The following is an 18,495-nucleotide window of genomic DNA, read 5'->3' as shown; positions in this document are numbered from 1 at the left end:
GCCCCAGCAGTCAAACTGGTCCATTCACCACTCCCTGGGCGCATCTTGAGGCTCCCTGCCTTCAGGCCCTTGCTGGTGCCTTTCCCAATCTCTGCCACTGAAAACCCAGGTCACACCAGCTCTCCCTGAAGACTCAACTAATGTGCCCCGATAACTGGGCTTGCTTCCTCTTCTAACCTCCAGATGCTTCACTGCGGGTTGTACTCCACCTTGCATTGTAGTCATCTAAGCCTCCCCTGCTAGAGGGTGAAGATATGACTCTTACCCCTGCCTTTCCTGGTCCTATTACCCAGCTCTAGGGCCTGCACAAAGAGAGAAAGAGGAATACGGGAGTGTAATTCAAGTCAGAGGTAGAATTAGGTTAAAAGCTGAATCAAGATTGGGTTGAGTTTAGGATTAGAATTGGGAAAAGGTTCGTCAATTCTTAATCCCACCTACTAGGCGGCGCCCGCAGTCTCATTAGGGTCAAGACGTCTCCGGTTCTTGAATTTGATTACCAGTCTAGCAAGTTTCTTTCCTGCCCTACTGTCCCTTTAAGAAGGTGAACCAGGTGAGGCCGGGACTCCGCCCCCGGCGCTGGCCCCGCCCCCCGCCCCCGCCCGGCCCGCCCGGCTCGCCCAGTCCCTTGCAACCTGGCCCTGCCATCCGGGCCACTGTCCCAGGTCCCGGCCCGCAGCCATGGAGCGGCGCTGGCCCCTGGGGCTAGGGCTGGTGCTGCTGCTCTGCGCCCCGCTGCCCCCGGGGGCGCGCACCAAGGAAGGTACCGACCCCCGCCCCCGCGCGCCCAACCCCCGCGCCCGCGCCCCCGCCCCCGCCCCTTCCCGGGGCCGGGCCAGCACCCCCCTGCAGAAGCCGGCATTCCTCGGGAGGCCATGTTCCCCGCGACCCTCGCCAGCTCTCTCGCTGTGCCCGACCGCCAGGCTATCGACTGTCCAGGCCCATCTTTGGTCTTTAACCCCAAGCGGCTGCTCTCCCGGGTCAGTCACCCCCACTCCCGCAGGCCAGCAATCTGCGCCTGGGAGTGGGGAGGGAATTCCGGACCCTTGCCAGGAAGCAGCACCTGCCCCCGCACCCCTTCCTGCATTCCCAGACAGTCCCAGCTTCAGGTGCCCGCCCCAGAGATCTGAGCCCTTGGAAGTTGAAGGTGGGAAGTCGCCTCCTGCCAACCTAGGCCAGGGACAGAGGGACCTGCCTCCGGGAGAAGGGTTAGGACTGACGCCACAGGGGTTCCCAGTTGTACGAGTCGAATATTCCATGTGAAAGTTGGAACACCCTCTCCGGCCCTACTCCCCACCACTTCCCAGGCAAGCAGCTGTGCCTCTTATCCCCACTTCACGGCTCTGATCACTGGCCAGGTCAGGCCAAAGCAGGCTTCGGACAGTGGAGGTGAGCCTCCCTACCACGAAACCCCTTCCGAGGTCCCCGGTCCACCCTGCCTACTCCTGGCTAGCAGAGGTGAGCTCCTCCTGCCCTCCATCCGTTCCAATCCCGCAGCTGATGGGTGTCCCAGGCCGCAGCAGCCTGGGTAACTGAGCGTCTTGTGGGGCTGCTCTTCTTGCATTGACTTTGGTCAAAGACCCAGCGCTCCAACCCTTGTCCCACTCTGCCTGCCTTCCTTCACACACAGAAAGAAGAGCTGAAATCCCTGGAGCTCTTCACTCCTCAGTCCTGAGCCATTTTTCTCCGCTAAGCCTCAGGAAGTTACAGCTTTTAGGAACAGGATGTTGCAGCCTGGGGCTGGGGCCCCAGAATGAGGAATGTGGGCTGCAGGGGCACCTCCTCCCCAGAGGTAACAGACTTCTTTTCTCCCCACTCTCAGTTACTCTGATGGACACAAGCAAGGCACAGGGAGAGCTGGGCTGGCTGCTGGATCCCCCAAAAGATGGGGTAAGTGTCAGAAGAGGGAAGGATCTTGGAAGACTCCTGAAGGCCAGTGGGAAATGGGGTGGAGAGGTGGGTGGAGGAACAGAGAAAAGAGCAGGAAAAACTGGAAGTGTCTCCTCAGGGAGGGGGAGAGGAGGCTGAGTCAAAGCCTCCTCAATGGGACAAGGGGTGGGGGGGTCAGACTTCACCCCAAGATGAACGCTTGAATGGTCTGGCTCCTCCAGTGAATACTTGGGAATATTGTGAATACAAGCTGATACTTATGAAGGGGAGAGGAGCTCACATACCCGGGGAGAGAATGCACCATGCTGGGGATGGTTGAAGGCTGAGACCAGTGCTTTGCTTGGGGAGAGATAGAAAAGGCAGAAAAGCATCCTCAATCTGAGATCTATTCATCCCAGTGAAGTTGCATTGATAGGTTTCAGGGGGTGGGGAAACCCCATGAATGTGTACTCTAAATTCTGTATATGTAAGCAGGTATTTTTTTTTCTAGAGAGACCAGCCAAAGCTTTCATCAAATTCTTCAAAGGGTCTTTGACTCCTCCAAAGTTAAAAGCTGCTCCCCTAAAGGTTTCTGAGCCCTTAGCTCATCCTCCAAACCTCCTCAGGCTGACTGCATGCACACCATGCATTCCAGCTGTTTGAAAGTGTCAGAGCTTGTTCCGATTCCCTTCCTTCCTTGTATGTTCCTAAGACTCAGTGAACAGGTTGTGAGTGAGTCTGAGAGAGCATATTCAGACTCAAATGCAAAGAGCACCTCTGATGATGTACAAAAAACCAAACTCAGTTTTTTCCTACTGCACTCTCAACACAAATCACTTCGTTGACCTGTGGTCACCAAAATGCGTGTAGGGATTCCTCTCATCTACAGTCAGTTCTCTGGCAGATTCTTCAGTGGACAGTAGCTGAGTGTCCTCTAATCTTACTCAGTTCTTACACTATCTACTTGGAGATAGCCACAAGTTGAGGGCCCAGCCCCATAAGACTGCCCCCCTCTAGACACCGATCACAAGTAACAGGGTGTCTCCTATACCTCTGTTCCATCGGCTGTAATCAGGTTTACCTGACCCTCCTCCTCGGGTTCAATTAGTTTGCTAGGATGGCTCACAGAACTCAGGGAAACATTGACTTACATTTACTGGCTTATTATAACAGATATTACAAATGATACCATGAACACCAGATGCATGGGGCAAGGTATAGGTGAAGGAGGCAAGCCACCCTGCAGGGACCTAATCATGTTTGGCTGTCCAGAAGCCCTCCAAACCCCATCCTTCTGGGCTTTTATGGAGGCTTCATTACATAGGCGTCATTGATTAGATCATTGTCCATTGGTTATCAGCTCAACCTTCAACCTCTCTACCTTCCCTGGAAGTTGGGGGTGGGGCCAAAAGTCCCAACTCCAATCACAAGGTTGCCTTCTGCCACCCAGGCCTCCCCCACCCCAGTCTAGTTCCCATCCCCGTCAGCCAGCTCATTAGCATATAAAAAGACATTTGTCACTTCGGGGATTTTGAGGGCTTCAGGGGTTGTTTGCCAGGAAATGAGGACAAAGACCAAATATATATTTTACAATTCACAGCACCCTTTCTGCCAGCAGCACAGCTGGCCACAGAACCACAGGAGGCTGCCTAAGTTACTGGTGCATCTACAACTCTGGCTCTGGAACCCCTTCTCTCAGGGTTTCCTTCCTTACCCCAGTACTTGAGACTTCAATCCAGGCTCTGTTTCTGGGGTCACGGTTACTTGCTTTCTTTCCCTCTGGGTCCTACAGTCCTGGCTCCGTTCTCTGTTCTCCTACAGAGTAGCCTGTAATTAGAGCTAATAGATTAAACCATAGTGGATCCTCCAGGAGGGGCCGTTTGGAAGATCCAGCCCTAATAGGTAACTTATCTCATAAACCAGCTAATCACCCACAGTGATAGCTGCAGGTCAGTCTTCTGGCTCCCATGGGCCTTCCTTGGGCCCTTGACACCTTCACCCAAATAACTCCTCCCTAATTTGACTGGAATGGCAGCAAGGCCTCTTTCTCAGCTCAGGCAAAACAGTCCTGCATGCTAGGAGGGCAAGGAGACAGCCAGCATTCATACACTCCCACTATCTACCTTGTCCCCCTCCTTCTCCCCATCTTTTCAAAACACACACACACACACACACACACATGCACATGCAGGCATTCAGGTCCAGAATGCACCCATGTGGCAGCCAGCAGCGCCTGAGTGATAAGCAAAAGGATCCTTACTGCTGATCCTGGACAGAAGGCATTCAGGTCCAGAATGCACCCATGTGGCAGCCAGCAGCGCCTGAGTGATAAGCAAAAGGATCCTTACTGCTGATCCTGGACAGCTGGCTGTCGCCCATCTGTCACTGCTGGAACTGGGAGAGGCAAGTCACAGCTGGGAACATCTGCTTCTCCTGGCTCCAGCTGCAGCCATGGCAATCTGGCTAATGAGCTGCACGTTAACCACCCACCACCCTGCCCACCTGACCCCCGCCAGTGCCTTCCACTTGGGCTTCCCCAGCACAGCCTTCCTTAGGAGCAGACTCTTGGTGCCTTTTTCATTCCAGCTTCCTTGCCTTTTAGACATCCCTTACCCAATCTTTGAACTCCCTAACATAATGCAGAAATATGTGCCTCGTAGCAGCCTCTATTTCTGCCCCACCTCACCCCAAATTTTTGATTAATGATTTTTTTTTGCCTTTTCCCAGAGCTGAGGGTAGGGATGAGGGCCCCTGCATTATAATGGAGTAAAAACCTCAGGAAAGTGAACTTTTTAAGGGCCTCAATATATTCTGCATTAAATTATGGGGTTGCCACAAAAATATCAATAGAATACTTTATAGAATTTGAGAGCTTTTGAAAATTCATCTGACAGAGGAAATAAGAATGGTTGAGAAGAGTTTTTGAAGAATGAAATGGGAGACTTGTCTGACAAGCAGATATCAGAACCACAGCTATAACTAAAACATATGTCTTGCACAAGATCACTCAGGTTAATGGGACAGGATAGAAAGTCCAAAAACGAGCCTACATATATGAGATTTTAGTATGTGATAGCATCGGAATTGCAAATCAATATGGAAAGTAACAACTAGTCAATAAACTGACAGTTAGATATTCATAATTTTTTAATAAAAATATAAAGATATATCTCTCCATAGCCAGGTGCAATGGCTCACGCCTGTAATCCCAGTACTTTGGGAGGCCGAGGCCGGTGGATCATGAGATCAGGAGATAGAGACCATCCTGGCTAATACAGTGAAACCCCGTCTCTACTAAAAATACAAAAAAATTAGCCGGCCATGGTGGTGGGTGCCTGTAGTCCCAGCTACTTGGGAGGCTGAGGCAGGAGAATGGCGTGAACCCGGGGAGAGGTGGAGCTTGCAGTGAGCCGAGATCGTGCCACTGCACTCCAGCCTGGGCAACAGAGCAAGACTCCGTCTCAAAAAAAAAAAAAAAAGAGAAAAAAGAAAAAAAAAGATATATCTCTCCATTATACACAAAATTCATTCTAAGAAAACTAAAATCTAAACCTAAAAGCCAACCTACACAAATTTTAGGAGAAAATATAGATCATTATAATCTTGAGATAGGAAAACTTCCCAAGCCAAATATACAACCCAGAAATCATGAAGGGAAATACTGTAGATGTTATTATGTAAGAAATTTACAATGTATGTCCACATCAAAACATCATTAGCAAAGCTAAGTGGTATGGCAGACAAGGAGAAAATATTTGAAACATACATTTGAAGGAAATGATTCGTGTCTATAATATGTTTAAAAAAGAAACTCATCCAACTGAATAATCAAAAGATAATAGAATGTCATGCAAAGGTTATAGACAGATAATTGCATAAACATACAAATAGCCAATGAACAAAAGAGAAATATACAACTTCCTCCTCTAAGAAATGTAAATTAAAATGCTAAGAAGCTGTGTTTTGACCCTAGGATTGGCAAAAAAGCAAAAAGGTTATTAGTATTCTATGTTGATGAAGTTTTGAGAAAATGAGCCATCTTGTGTTGCTGGTGGAAGTATAAATTGATAAACCTTTTTTGGAAGACAATTTGACAGTATCTTATAAAACTTGTAGTATGTCTACCCTTTGATATGGCAGTTCCGTGGAAACCTTACATCAATCTGTACATTTCTTTAAAAAGAAAAAAAAGAACTAGAAGCTGTCTAAATGTCCAACAATAGGTGAATGACTAAATAAATTATGGCCTTCTTTACAATGGAGTATTACTTATGGATTGCTTAAAAAAAAAAAAAGAAAAGTAAGAAAGCTCTATATACACTTTTGTGGCTATCTTTCAAAGACGTTTTTGAGAGGGAATCTTGCTTTGTCGCCCATGCTGGAGTGCAGTGGCGAGATCTTGGCTCGCTGCAACCTCCACCTCCTGGGTTCAAGCGATTCTCCTGCCTCAGCTTCCCAAGTAGCTGGGATTACAGGCATGTGCCACCACACCCAGCTAATTTTTTTGTATTTTTAGTAGAGACGGGAGGTTTTGCCTTGTTGGCCAGGCTGGTCTTGAACTCCTGACCTCAGGGAATCTGCCTGCCTTGGCCTCCGAAAGTGCTAGGATTACAGGCGTGGGCCACCACTCCCGGCCCTCAAATACTTATTATTTGTGAAAACAGAAAGTAGGTTACAAAATAACACTTGTATGATCCCGTGTTGAAAGCAAAACTCAGAAACATTCAAGCAGTTCTCTGGAGGCGTTGAAAATGGTCTGGAAAGTTTTGCTAAAAATTGCTGAGAGTGGCTGCCTCTGAGAATGAGAGTGGAAGGATGAGGGTGAGGGAATTAAACTTTATTCTGTGTAAGTCTTTACTTTTTGACTTTTCACAGTAAGCACACAGAGGTATAATGATTAAGAGCATGAATTCTGGAGCCTGGAGTGTCTGGCTCATTTCCCAGCTCTGCCTCTCATAGCTGAGTACCTTGGCAAGTTACTCGACCTCCCCGTGCCTCAGTTTCCTCATGGAAAGTGCTTAAACCGGTGACTGGGCCACGGTAAGCACCATGTTCGTGCTAGCCATTAATATTACTAAGTTTAAAAGTTCTTTTCAGATAAAAGAAGCTAACATCCTGGCCAACGTGGCAAAACCTTGTATCTACTAAAAATACAAATAATTAGCCAGGCGTGGTGGTGCATGCCAGTAATCCCAACTACTCAGGAGGCTGAAGTGGAAGAATCGCTTGAACCTGGGTGGCGGAGGTTATAGTGAGCCAAAATTGTGCCACTGCACTCCAGCTCCAGCCTGGGCGACAGAGCGAGACCTTTGCCTCAGACAAACAAACAAAAAGTTAAGGGGAGTAGATAGTATCTAGATAGTATCAAGAAGTCCAGCCAAATCTGTCAATTGTTGATTTTGATGATGGCTATAATTGAAATATTGGAGAGGGTGGGAATCCCCTGTACAGTTCTGTGCTTGTTCTTACCCTCCAAATCTAAGGGGCTTTAATAATTAAAAATAAATCTTGCGCTGGGTGTTGTGGCTCACATGCTTTGGGAGGCCAAGCAGGAGGATCATCTGAGTCCAGGTGTTTGAGATCAGCCTGGACAGCATAGCAAGACCTCATCTCTACCAAAAAAAAAAAAAGAAAAAAGAAAAAATAGCTCAGTGTGTTGGCAGGCACCTGTAGTCCCAGCTACTTGGGAGACTGAGCCCAGGAGTTTGAGGCTATAGTGAGCTTTGATTATACCACTGTGCTGCAAACAGAACGAGACCCTGTCTCTGAAAAAAAAAAAATTCATCAATATCCTCTTGAACAAACAGAAGGGTTTTGTAAATGAGCTTTGCCTTGGGGGTACCTGACTGTTCTGCTGATGAAATAAATGGACTAGCCTAACTGAAGGAACCAGGATCAACTAGGGATGTTAAGAGACTATTGTCTTGCCCATCTTATATCCAGGTAAATCCCCAACCCTAAACACTCAGTCTACTGTCCTGGAACTGAGGGGTGGGGAGAGGCAGGACAAGTAGCATAAACCCGAGGGGCTATGACACAGCTGCTTCTCCATCAGCTCTAAAAACCAAGGGTTTGGGGAGCAGGTGATGATCTGGTCCCTGACTCTGATTCCCTCCTTGCAGTGGAGTGAACGGCAACAGATACTGAATGGGACACCCCTGTACATGTACCAGGACTGCCCAATGCAAGGTCGCAGAGACACTGACCACTGGCTTCGCTCCAATTGGATCTACCGTGGGGAGGAGGCTTCCCGTGTCCACGTGGAGCTGCAGTTCACCGTGCGAGACTGCAAGAGTTTTCCTGGGGGAGCCGGGCCTCTGGGCTGCAAGGAGACCTTCAACCTTCTGTACATGGAGAGTGACCAGGATGTGGGCATTCAGCTGCGACGGCCCTTGTTCCAGAAGGTGCTGCTTCCCTCCATGCCATCTGGGTCCTGGTGCAGATCCCTGCCTGGCTCCTTATTGGGTGCCAGAGAAGGTTGCAGAGACAGGAACAGGGTGCATAGGTAGAATCATGAAAAGAATTTGGCACTTGAAGGCTGGGCATGGTGGCTCGTGCCTGTAATTCCAGTGCTTTGGGAAACCGATGTGGGAAGATCACTTGAGGCCAGGAGCTTGAGACCAGCCTGGGCAACATAGCAAAACTTCATCTCTGCAAAAAATTAAACATCACCTGGGTATGGTGGCCCATACCTGTAGTCCCAGCTACTCAGGAGGCTGAGGCAGGAGGATCACTTGAGCCCAGGAGTTTGAGGCTGCAGTGATCTATGATTGTGCCACTGCACTCCAGCCTGGGCAAGAGAGCAAGATCCTGTCTCTAAAGAAAAAAAGAACAATGTGGCTTTGGAAACCAGAAGGGCTGGATTTGAGTACCTTTTCTGCTGTGCCGTGACTTGGGGGTGTCACTTAACCTCTCCAGCTTTTGTTGCCTAGTCATAAAATAGTGACAATAATAGGGCCAGCTATATCTATTTTATAGGCTTTTATAAGCATCCACTGGGATCACAGGAAACCATGGTGGAGGAGGGAAGTGTAGCACAGAGTTATTTAGACTTTTCCTATTGATACCCACGATGTTCATAAGCAACCCACTCCCATAGTATCACTGGAGTCATATGGCAAGACAATTCCCTGCAGGCCAGTACTCTCCAACACATCCCTTTCTTTCCTTCTCAAAAAAACATCCTGGGATGCAGAAGAGTAAGGAGCATTTTATGATAGGATATGCTCTTGTTTCTTCCCAAAGAGAAAATGTTGTAAAATTTGTTACTAGTAATAAATTGATAATGATATGCTCTATAACTCATTATGTTATTGGCACTGGGTTTGGGAATGCCTCTGAATAGTAGAAATTTTATGGACTGTAGAGTCCCAATGCCTGGATTCCAGTCCTAGCCCCGTGATGTGGTAGCTGTGTGATCTCATACAAGGTCTTTAACTTCTATTAGCCTTGGTTTCCTCATCTATTAAATAGAGACAATAAGCCATCCCACCTCATAAGAGGATTGCATGAGCTAAATAGCATAATGCACATAAAATGCTTAGCCTGGCACCTCACACATACAAGGCTCATTGTTCATGATTGTGGAAAGTATTAAGCAAACAATTGTTTCCGTTATGTGGGAAAGAAGCAGGACTTTGCCATTGCTCCCCTTTCTTCCCCATCCTCTACCCAGGTAACCACGGTGGCTGCAGACCAGAGCTTCACCATTCGAGACCTTGCATCTGGCTCCATGAAGCTGAATGTGGAGCGCTGCTCTCTGGGCCGCCTGACCCGCCGTGGCCTCTACCTCGCTTTCCACAACCCGGGTGCATGTGTGGCCCTGGTGTCTGTCCGGGTCTTCTACCAGCGCTGTCCTGAAACCTTGAATGGTTTGGCCCAATTCCCTGACACTCTGCCTGGCCCCGCTGGGTTGGTGGAAGTGGCAGGGACCTGCTTGCCCCACGCGCGGGCCAGCCCCAGGCCCTCAGGTGCACCCCGCATGCACTGCAGCCCTGATGGCGAGTGGCTGGTGCCTGTAGGACGGTGCCACTGTGAGCCTGGCTATGAGGAAGGTGGCAGTGGCGAGGAATGTATTGGTAAGAATGGAAGCGGTGAGAATCTGAGGAACCACTCGGGAGGATTGCAGGAGCACCCGGCAGAGAAGGAGGCCAGTGCTCCGCCTCAGTGGGTTTTTAACCTGAGTGCCCCAGAGCAGCAGACACACACATGCAGAGATGTTTCCAGTAGAAGGGATTGGGGCAGGAAGGGGTGGTGGTGGTTCTGCCTGTAAAAACATTTACAGAACCACTGCTCTGTTGCGTTCTCTCTCCAGCCTGCCCTAGCGGCTCCTACCGGACGGACATGGACACACCCCATTGTCTCACGTGCCCCCAGCACAGCACTGCTGAGTCTGAGGGGGCCACCATCTGTACCTGTGAGAGCGGCCATTACAGAGCTCCCGGGGAGGGCCCCCAGGTGGCATGCACAGGTGAGTCCAGGGGGTGGGGCATGGCCATCTGGAGGGAAGGGCTGGATCTTTGCTGAGACTTTGTCAGGGTTGGATTTTTCCAGAGCTTGTCAGATATTGGAGATGGTCCAGGGTGTCAGGCACTTTTAGCCCCTGCCCTGGCACCCTGCTCTCCCTAGAAGAATGCAGAGATGTAGTCAAACCCAGTAGAAATCAAATCTCCCCAAGAGGACTTCAGAGGACATTGAGATTTGGGTGGTGGTGGAGGCCGGGGATCAGCAGCTCGGGTGACAGCGAGGTCGGCTTCTACTGATGGCTCCTCTTCTCCCACAGGTCCCCCCTCGGCCCCCCGAAACCTGAGCTTCTCTGCCTCAGGGACTCAGCTCTCCCTGCATTGGGAACCCCCAGCAGATACGGGGGGACGCCAGGATGTCAGATACAATGTGAGGTGTTCCCAGTGTCAGGGCACAGCACAGGACGGAGGGCCCTGCCAGCCCTGTGGGGTGGGCGTGCACTTCTCGCCGGGGGTCCGGGGGCTCACCACACCTGCAGTGCATGTCAATGGCCTTGAACCTTATGCCAACTACACCTTTAACGTGGAAGCCCAAAATGGAGTGTCAGGGCTGGGCAGCTCTGGCCATGCGAGCACCTCAGTCAGCATCAGCATGGGGCATGCAGGTGAGAGGCTGAGAGGGGCTGGGACAGGGACCTGGTGGAGACAGAAGGGCTTAAGACCACAGGACAAATTGATGGGCAGGAAGCCACAGAAAAGTTACTAAGGTTGTTTCCTTTTTCCTTACCTACCCAACCTTATCCCTCTGGACCCCCAGAGTCACTGTCAGGCCTGTCTCTGAGACTGGTGAAGAAAGAACCGAGGCAACTAGAGCTGACCTGGGCGGGGTCCCGGCCCCAAAGCCCTGGAGCAAACCTGAGCTATGAGCTGCACGTGCTGAACCAGGTCAGGATGCTACTGAGAGATGGTCTTCAGTGTCCATGCCCGGGCACACCCCAGCATTCCTAGCTGGGGGTATGGGGCGGGAGGAATCCACCCAAAGTCCACTGTGTGGCTTTCTCAGGACAAACGTCTATGAAGAACCCTGTCCTAACCATTCTGCTTTCCAGCCCCTCCCCATGTGCTCTGATGCTGTCCATCACATCCACCCGGCTCTGGCTCAGCACTGCCCGCTTCATGCAACTCCAACCCACAGGATGAAGAACGGTACCAGATGGTTCTAGAACCCAGGGTCTTACTGACAGAGCTGCAGCCTGACACCACATACATCGTCAGAGTCCGAATGCTGACCCCACTGGGTCCTGGCCCTTTCTCCCCTGATCATGAGTTTCGGACCAGCCCACCAGGTGGGGTATCTTGTGCTCTGCCCCAACACACATACACCTGTTGCCCCACTGAGGCAACTCAGCTCCTGTTCCACGTAGCGACCCTTCCTCTTCCTCTACACACATGCGCACACACTCCCTTCTTCCGGGGGTAGGGGACAGACGCCGACCTGATGCACACTGAAAGATCTGACCCTAGGTGTACCCAGGGCCCTGCCCTTTAACCCCCTCATTCCTACGGACTGTGAGTCCCAACACTTCCTCATCCCTTTGTGCCTACAGTGTCCAGGGGCCTGACTGGAGGAGAGATCGTGGCCATCATCTTTGGGCTGCTGCTTGGTGCAGCCTTGCTGCTTGGGATTCTCGTTTTCCGATCCAGGTGCCAGCTCCTGCCCCCTCCCCAACCACCAGCCCTGGGTCAGAAGCCCCTGACTGCAGCCCCAACGACCTTCCCGTCCCCTAGTACCAAAGCTCAGCGAGTCCTCACACCCATCCTGCACTCCCATCCCGTTTCTGGGGAAGATTCAGCCAGAGTCCCTCGGCCCCCTGAGGTGGTCCTGGGGCCCTGAAGGAGCTGGTCCCCAACCCCCGCAGGAGAGCCCAGCGGCAGAGGCAGCAGAGGCAGCGTGACCGCACCACCGATGTGGATCGAGGTGAGTCGGGTGCACCTGCATGTGTCCCCACATGCGTGCGCACACCTGTGTGTGTGCGTGTGTGTGTGTGTGTTGGGAGGTGCCACTGGGAAGGGATCAAGGGACACATTTGCTAGGCCAACTCTGGGGGCACATGTGGGGTTTGTTGTCCCCAGAGCTCTTGTGTTTTGCTACCTAATTAACTTTGGTTAATTAACTTTGTACTGATAGCCCTCCAGTGGCTCTGATGCAATTATCTGTTAGTGTCCATCCGCTGCTGGTGCCGCTGTCTTGTCACCTTGGGCTCTGGACAGCCCTCCCCATCCTGGAGGCCAGGCCTGTGGGCCGAGGCCAGGTGGGAGGAGGATTGATGTCCTCCGAGGCTTATGAGCTTCTTGCTTGTCACCTCATTAGGTGACCCACAAAGAGGAGAGTGAGTGGTCCATCCGGGCAACCGGGGTGGGAGCCATGCGCGGCTCTGTCTGGGAATGTGAATGAGGTGCTACTGACCAGAGCAGTGTGGGGACTGGCCGCTGAGAAGATTGGGCAACTCAGGCAGCAAATATGCTCTTTGGGTGTGGATCGTGGCCACCGCCCTGGACCTTGTGGAGTGAGGACAGCAGAGCTTGGAGCATAGACAGGGAGAAGAAAGGCTTAGTTGCTAAATGGAGACTTTCTCCCACCTCAGCCCAAACAGGAGTCACCTTGGGAAACAGGGAAGTGTGGAGAAGTGTGTGGTCCGCTGCTGGCCCTTCTCCTGACCCCCATACTCCTAAGCCCTGATGTTGCTGCTTCCCCAACCCCATGTTCTGCCCATAGAGGACAAGCTGTGGCTGAAGCCCTATGTGGACCTCCAGGCATACGAGGACCCTGCACAGGGAGCCTTGGACTTTACCCGGGAGCTCGATCCGGCGTGGCTGATGGTAGACACTGTCATAGGAGAAGGTGGGTCCTGCTGTGCACCGCAGCAGGCCCCCCTGTGTGGGGCAGCACAGAGCCCCCAGCAGGCCCCTTCCTTCCAGCACTTCCCTGGGGAGCCCAGCTGGCTTCTCTGGTCCAAGAGTTTCCAGATGTACTCACTCTCTGCTCTGCTCTGTATCCTCTTTGAACCATTGTGTTCTTGTTAAAAACCCCTCATCAGGTGCCCTGGAGCAACCCCTGTCTCCTACGCACTTGCTTCTGTGGTTTTGGAGTTTCTGATAAAGGGCATTAAACACATTGTTTTCATCCACAGAGGTGTTGCTGTGCTGAGGGTCCGGATGTTCTCTGATGATGCCCAAATGTAGGAGTCATTCCCTCCCTAGCCTGGCATTCCACCCCATCAGAGGCCCAGTGTCCTTGGGCTGCCCTGTTCCCTTGGGTCACCAGAGGAAATGGATCTCAGTGGAGAACAAAGCTTGGTGGTGTCCTTGCCAATTGTGCAGTTGAGCCAGGCAAGCTGGGACCAGCGGAGCTCACAGAAGAGAGGCGGCCATAGCCAGCGTCCCTGCCACTTGGGTACTAGCCCTGCACTGGCTTGCTCTTCATGAGCACGGCCCAGTCCCGCTCCACAGGGTTCATTCACCCTGCAGTTGCCGAGCCCGCCTATTGTGAGCCAAGAACTGTGCAAACACTGGGAGACAGTGGTGAATAGGTCACGGCATTGCACTCCAGCTCCAGACTCTGACCTTCCCCAGGAAGGACAGCCCACGCCCTGTCCCAGGAAGGGACAGTCCACGCTTGTGATTCTCCAGAAAAGAAAAGGGCTGGAGGACTGGAGGGGTTGCTGCCTGTCCCCCGGAGGAGCCCTGCAGTGCATCAGGCCACAGCCTGTTTTCTTTCTACCCAGGAGAGTTTGGGGAAGTGTATCGAGGGACCCTGAGGCTCCCCAGCCAGGACTGCAAGACTGTGGCCATTAAGACTTTAAAAGACACATCCCCAGGTGGCCAGTGGTGGAACTTCCTTCGAGAGGCAACTATCATGGGCCAGTTTAGCCACCCGCACATTCTGCATCTGGAAGGCGTTGTCACAAAGAGTATGAGGAGTGGTCTCCCTCAGCTGGGGGCGGGAAATGCAGGAAGGAGGGGTGAAACCACTGGAAGTGGAGGGAGGATGTGTGGCCAAGGGCAGGAAGCCCGGTTCTGAGTGTGATATGTGTGTCTGGGTCTCAGGAAAGCCAATCATGATCATCACAGAATTTATGGAGAATGGAGCCCTGGATGCCTTCCTGAGGGTGAGGAGGGCAGAGGACTAGCTGGGGAGGGGCATGCACCATGGTGCCCTGGGCACTGGGAGGAGACCTGGCCCATCCCCTGACTCGCCCACTCACCCTGCTGTAGGAGCGGGAGGACCAGCTGGTCCCTGGGCAGCTAGTGGCCATGCTGCAGGGCATAGCATCTGGCATGAACTACCTCAGTAATCACAATTATGTCCACCGGGACCTGGCTGCCAGAAACATCTTGGTGAATCAAAACCTGTGCTGCAAGGTGTCTGACTTTGGCCTGACTCGCCTCCTGGATGACTTTGATGGCACATACGAAACCCAGGTTAGAGCCCGGTACAAACCCAGTGCACATTCACATTGCCCCATAACATGCCATTCATACAGTCACGTGTATATAAGCACAAAGACTTGGCCAGGCACAGTGGCTCACACCTGTAATCCCAGTACTTTGGGAGGCCGAAGCGGGTGGATCAGGAGGTCAGGAGATCAAGACTAGTCTGGCCAACATGATGAAACCCCGTCTCTACTAAAAATACAAAAAAATTAGCTGGGCATGGTGGCGGGCACCTGTAGTCCCAGCTACTCAGGAGGCTGAGGCAGGAGAATCGCTTGAACCCGGGAGGTGGAGGTTGCAGTGAGCCGAGATCATGCCACTGCACTGCAGCCTAGCAACAGAGCGAGACTTCGTCTCAAAAAAAATAAAATAAAAATACAGTAAAAGAAGCACAAAGACTCGTGCTCAGGTGGACACCATAATTTTCCGTCCCTGACCCATGTGCCTTCTTAGGGAGGAAAGATCCCTATCCGTTGGACAGCCCCTGAAGCCATTGCCCATCGGATCTTCACCACGGCCAGCGATGTGTGGAGCTTTGGGATTGTGATGTGGGAGGTGCTGAGCTTTGGGGACAAGCCTTATGGGGAGATGAGCAATCAGGAGGTGAGCCCAGAATATTCTTCCTCATCTCATCTCCAACTCACACCTCTTATTCCCTCCCAAGGTCCTCCCATGGCCTTTTCCTGCAAATATCTTTATTTATTCATGACCTTCAGTTTTTCTGTACTCCTGGCTCCTCTGGTCCTTCACCTCATGCCCTGCTCTCTTTACTCCTCCCACCCTGATCCTCCCACTGTGATCCTCCCACCCTGGTCCTCCCACCTCCTCCCATCCTGCCTAGGATCTCCACTGCAACTATCTTGTGTGACCGTCGGTTTCTCATGGGCCTCCGGGTTAGCTTGCTACTCTAGAGCATCCTCCTGTCCCGCCGTGCAGGTTATGAAGAGCATTGAGGATGGGTACCGGTTGCCCCCTCCTGTGGACTGCCCTGCCCCTCTGTATGAGCTCATGAAGAACTGCTGGGCATATGACCGTGCCCGCCGGCCACACTTCCAGAAGCTTCAGGCACATTTGGAGCAACTGCTTGCCAACCCCCACTCCCTGCGGACCATTGCCAACTTTGACCCCAGGTAACCATGCGGGGGAAGTCACTAGGGAACCCAGAGGCAGTGCTAGGAGAATAGAAATGGGCATTCAGCCACATCCTCTGAGTGCTGGGCCTGGGGAGCTCTGGACCAAGTCCAGGGTATGAGGCAAGACGTGCCCTTGGGGAGAGCCTAAGAGGTCAGCTTTAGATAATGCATTATTTGCAGAAAATCAGTTACGGCTGGGCCCCAGTTCCCTCACTTCACCTGGGCTCGGGGGTGGGGGGGCCCATCTTTTCCCTTCTCAGGCTGCCTCACCTAGGACACTCCCGGAGCCATCGTTGCCAATCCCACTGCGTTGTACTGTGGCCCATTCTTGGGATGCATCCCCTTCCCCATAGAAATATTTCTGCATGTGAAGGAAAGGGTCATCCATTCATGAAGTTTTGGAGGACCTACTGGTGCAAGCTGTTTGCTGGACATTGGAGATACAGCTGCACTTATTACCTGGCACCTGCTCCAGGAAGCTTGGGCAGCCAGGCTGGGGTGGGGTAGGCAGGAGCAGCCTTGCAGGGTTTGGGAAGGCACCTGGATCACATGGCTAGTCTGGGGGGAGCTGAGGGCTGGTAGGTTGCAGATAGTGCAGGATGACTGCGGCATCGTGCTTAGGAATAGCAGCCATGAGGCTGGAGAGACAACCAGTCAACACAAAGAGGACCAGCCCTGTTGAGATGTTTGGACTTTACCCTGAGTGCAGAGAACTTTTTTTTTTTTTCTCCACCCCGAGACGGAGTCTTGCTCTGTCGCCCAGGCTGGAGTAACGTGGCGCAATGTCAGCTCACTGCAACCTCCACCTCCAGGGTTCAAGTGATTCTCCTGTCTCAGCCTCCTGAGTAGCTGGGATTACACGCACATACCACCATGGCCGGCTAATTTTTGTATTTTTAGTAGAAATGGGGTTTCACCATGTTGGCCAGGCTGGTCTCGAACTCCTGACCTCATGATCTGCCCACCTTGGCCTCCCAAAGTGCTGGGATTACAGGCGTGGGCCACCTTGCCTGGCCTGGAGAACCAATTCTTAAAACCTGTCCACAGGAGCAGGGGACATGGTCAGAGCTGCATTTTACCAGAAGTATGGCCTGAGTGTAGAGAATGAACTGATGGGGGGCGGGGGGAGCGCTCACGTTGGGGAAGCAGGCAAGGCTGTTCTTCAAGTGCTTTATTGGGTAGCCAGCCTGGCCAACTGGCCTCTGTATCCAACCACCATATATAACCTTGTTTCTGGGAGAAAACATGCTCTAAGTTCCAACTTTTGAAACTATCTTTTGGAGCGCAGCTCCCTCATACACTGGAGACTGCATGTGCTAATCTTTCTGGAATGCTGGATATTTTTTCCCCCAGCAGATTTATTTTGCTAATGGTTTTTGGCTCTGGCAAGCTTTAGTACAGGAACACTCATTGTATTGTGGGTGTCAGAGTGCAAGAATAACAGCCAAAGTTGAAGGTGGTGAGGAAGGACTGCTCCCAGAACTCAAGCAGCCACTATGGAAAAAGGCAGGACCATGCCCTGGTGCCAGGCCTCTGTTCTCCTACTTTCAGCTTCCTCTCAGACAGGAGACTTCCATGTCTTAACCAGCCCTCAGTCAGGTGCCCAGAACCGGCCACTCCAGCAGACCGGCTGGTGATCCCCTTCTGTTGGGGCTTCCCAGGACAGTCCCTTTCTCTAGGCCTGTCGACACAGCAGGACTGTCAGCCAGTCCACTGTTGTGAGCACACCAGGAAACAGGCCAGGAAGTGGGCTCAGAGATAATGGTGGGTCAGTCCACAGTCTAGATGATCTCTGTGCCCAGACACCGAACTTCACTGCTGGCTGCTGATGCTCGGAGGCTAAGGCCAGCCAGATCAGCCCGTGTACCCGCTGTGACTGACGTGCCCATATCCCACAGGGTGACTCTTCGCCTGCCTAGCCTGAGCGGCTCAGATGGGATCCCGTATCGAAGCGTCTCTGAGTGGCTCGAGTCCATACGCATGAAACGCTACATCCTGCACTTCCACTCGGCTGGGCTGGACACCATGGAGTGTGTGCTGGAGCTGACCGCTGAGTAAGGAGCTGGAGCTGTCTGGGCAGGGGAGGGCTGTGGGGGCGGAGCCTCCGGACTCATGCCCCCACCCTTCCTTGCCCACAGGGACCTGACGCAGATGGGAATCACACTGCCCGGGCACCAGAAGCGCATTCTTTGCAGTATTCAGGGATTCAAGGACTGAGCCCTCCCCTCACCCCATGCCCAATCAGGGAGCAAGGAGCAAGGACGGGGCCAAGGTCGCTCACGGTCACTCCCTGCGCCCCTTCCCACAACCTGCCAGACTAGGCTATCGGTGCTGCTCCTGCCCACTTTCAGGAGAACCCTGCTCTGCACCCCAGAAAACCTCTTTGTTTTAAAAGGGAGGTGGGGGTAGAAGTGAAAGGATGATCATGGGAGGGAGTTGAGGGGTTAATATATATACATACGTACACATATATATTTTTGTAAATAAACTGATTTTCTGCCTCCATCCCACCCATGAGGGCTGTAGGCACTACAAAAGAG

General features: G+C 52.2%; 1 protein-coding gene across 1 annotated transcript; it reads left to right on the top strand.

Annotated features, from left to right (window-relative positions):
* Positions 1 to 625: 625 nt before the first annotated feature.
* EPHA1 (EPH receptor A1) lies at positions 626 to 18,492 on the top strand. The gene is given in 20 exon segments (XM_003270864.4): positions 626 to 760; positions 1,820 to 1,887; positions 7,989 to 8,270; positions 9,542 to 9,944; positions 10,181 to 10,336; positions 10,649 to 10,993; positions 11,146 to 11,273; positions 11,524 to 11,674; positions 11,936 to 12,032; positions 12,248 to 12,278; positions 12,280 to 12,306; positions 13,105 to 13,183; positions 13,186 to 13,230; positions 14,114 to 14,299; positions 14,436 to 14,497; positions 14,604 to 14,810; positions 15,276 to 15,425; positions 15,759 to 15,952; positions 17,854 to 18,009; positions 18,094 to 18,492. Coding segments are annotated over 20 exon segments (2,928 nt in total). The 5' UTR covers positions 626 to 678; the 3' UTR covers positions 18,173 to 18,492.
* The last annotated feature ends 3 nt before the right edge of the window (positions 18,493 to 18,495 follow it).

The sequence above is a fragment of the Nomascus leucogenys genome, chromosome 13, assembly GCF_006542625.1.
Source record: "Nomascus leucogenys isolate Asia chromosome 13, Asia_NLE_v1, whole genome shotgun sequence".
Classification (NCBI taxonomy): Eukaryota; Metazoa; Chordata; class Mammalia; order Primates; family Hylobatidae; genus Nomascus; species Nomascus leucogenys.
The sequence above is the reverse complement of the archived record's forward strand: the minus strand, read 5'-3'. Positions and strand labels throughout refer to the sequence as shown.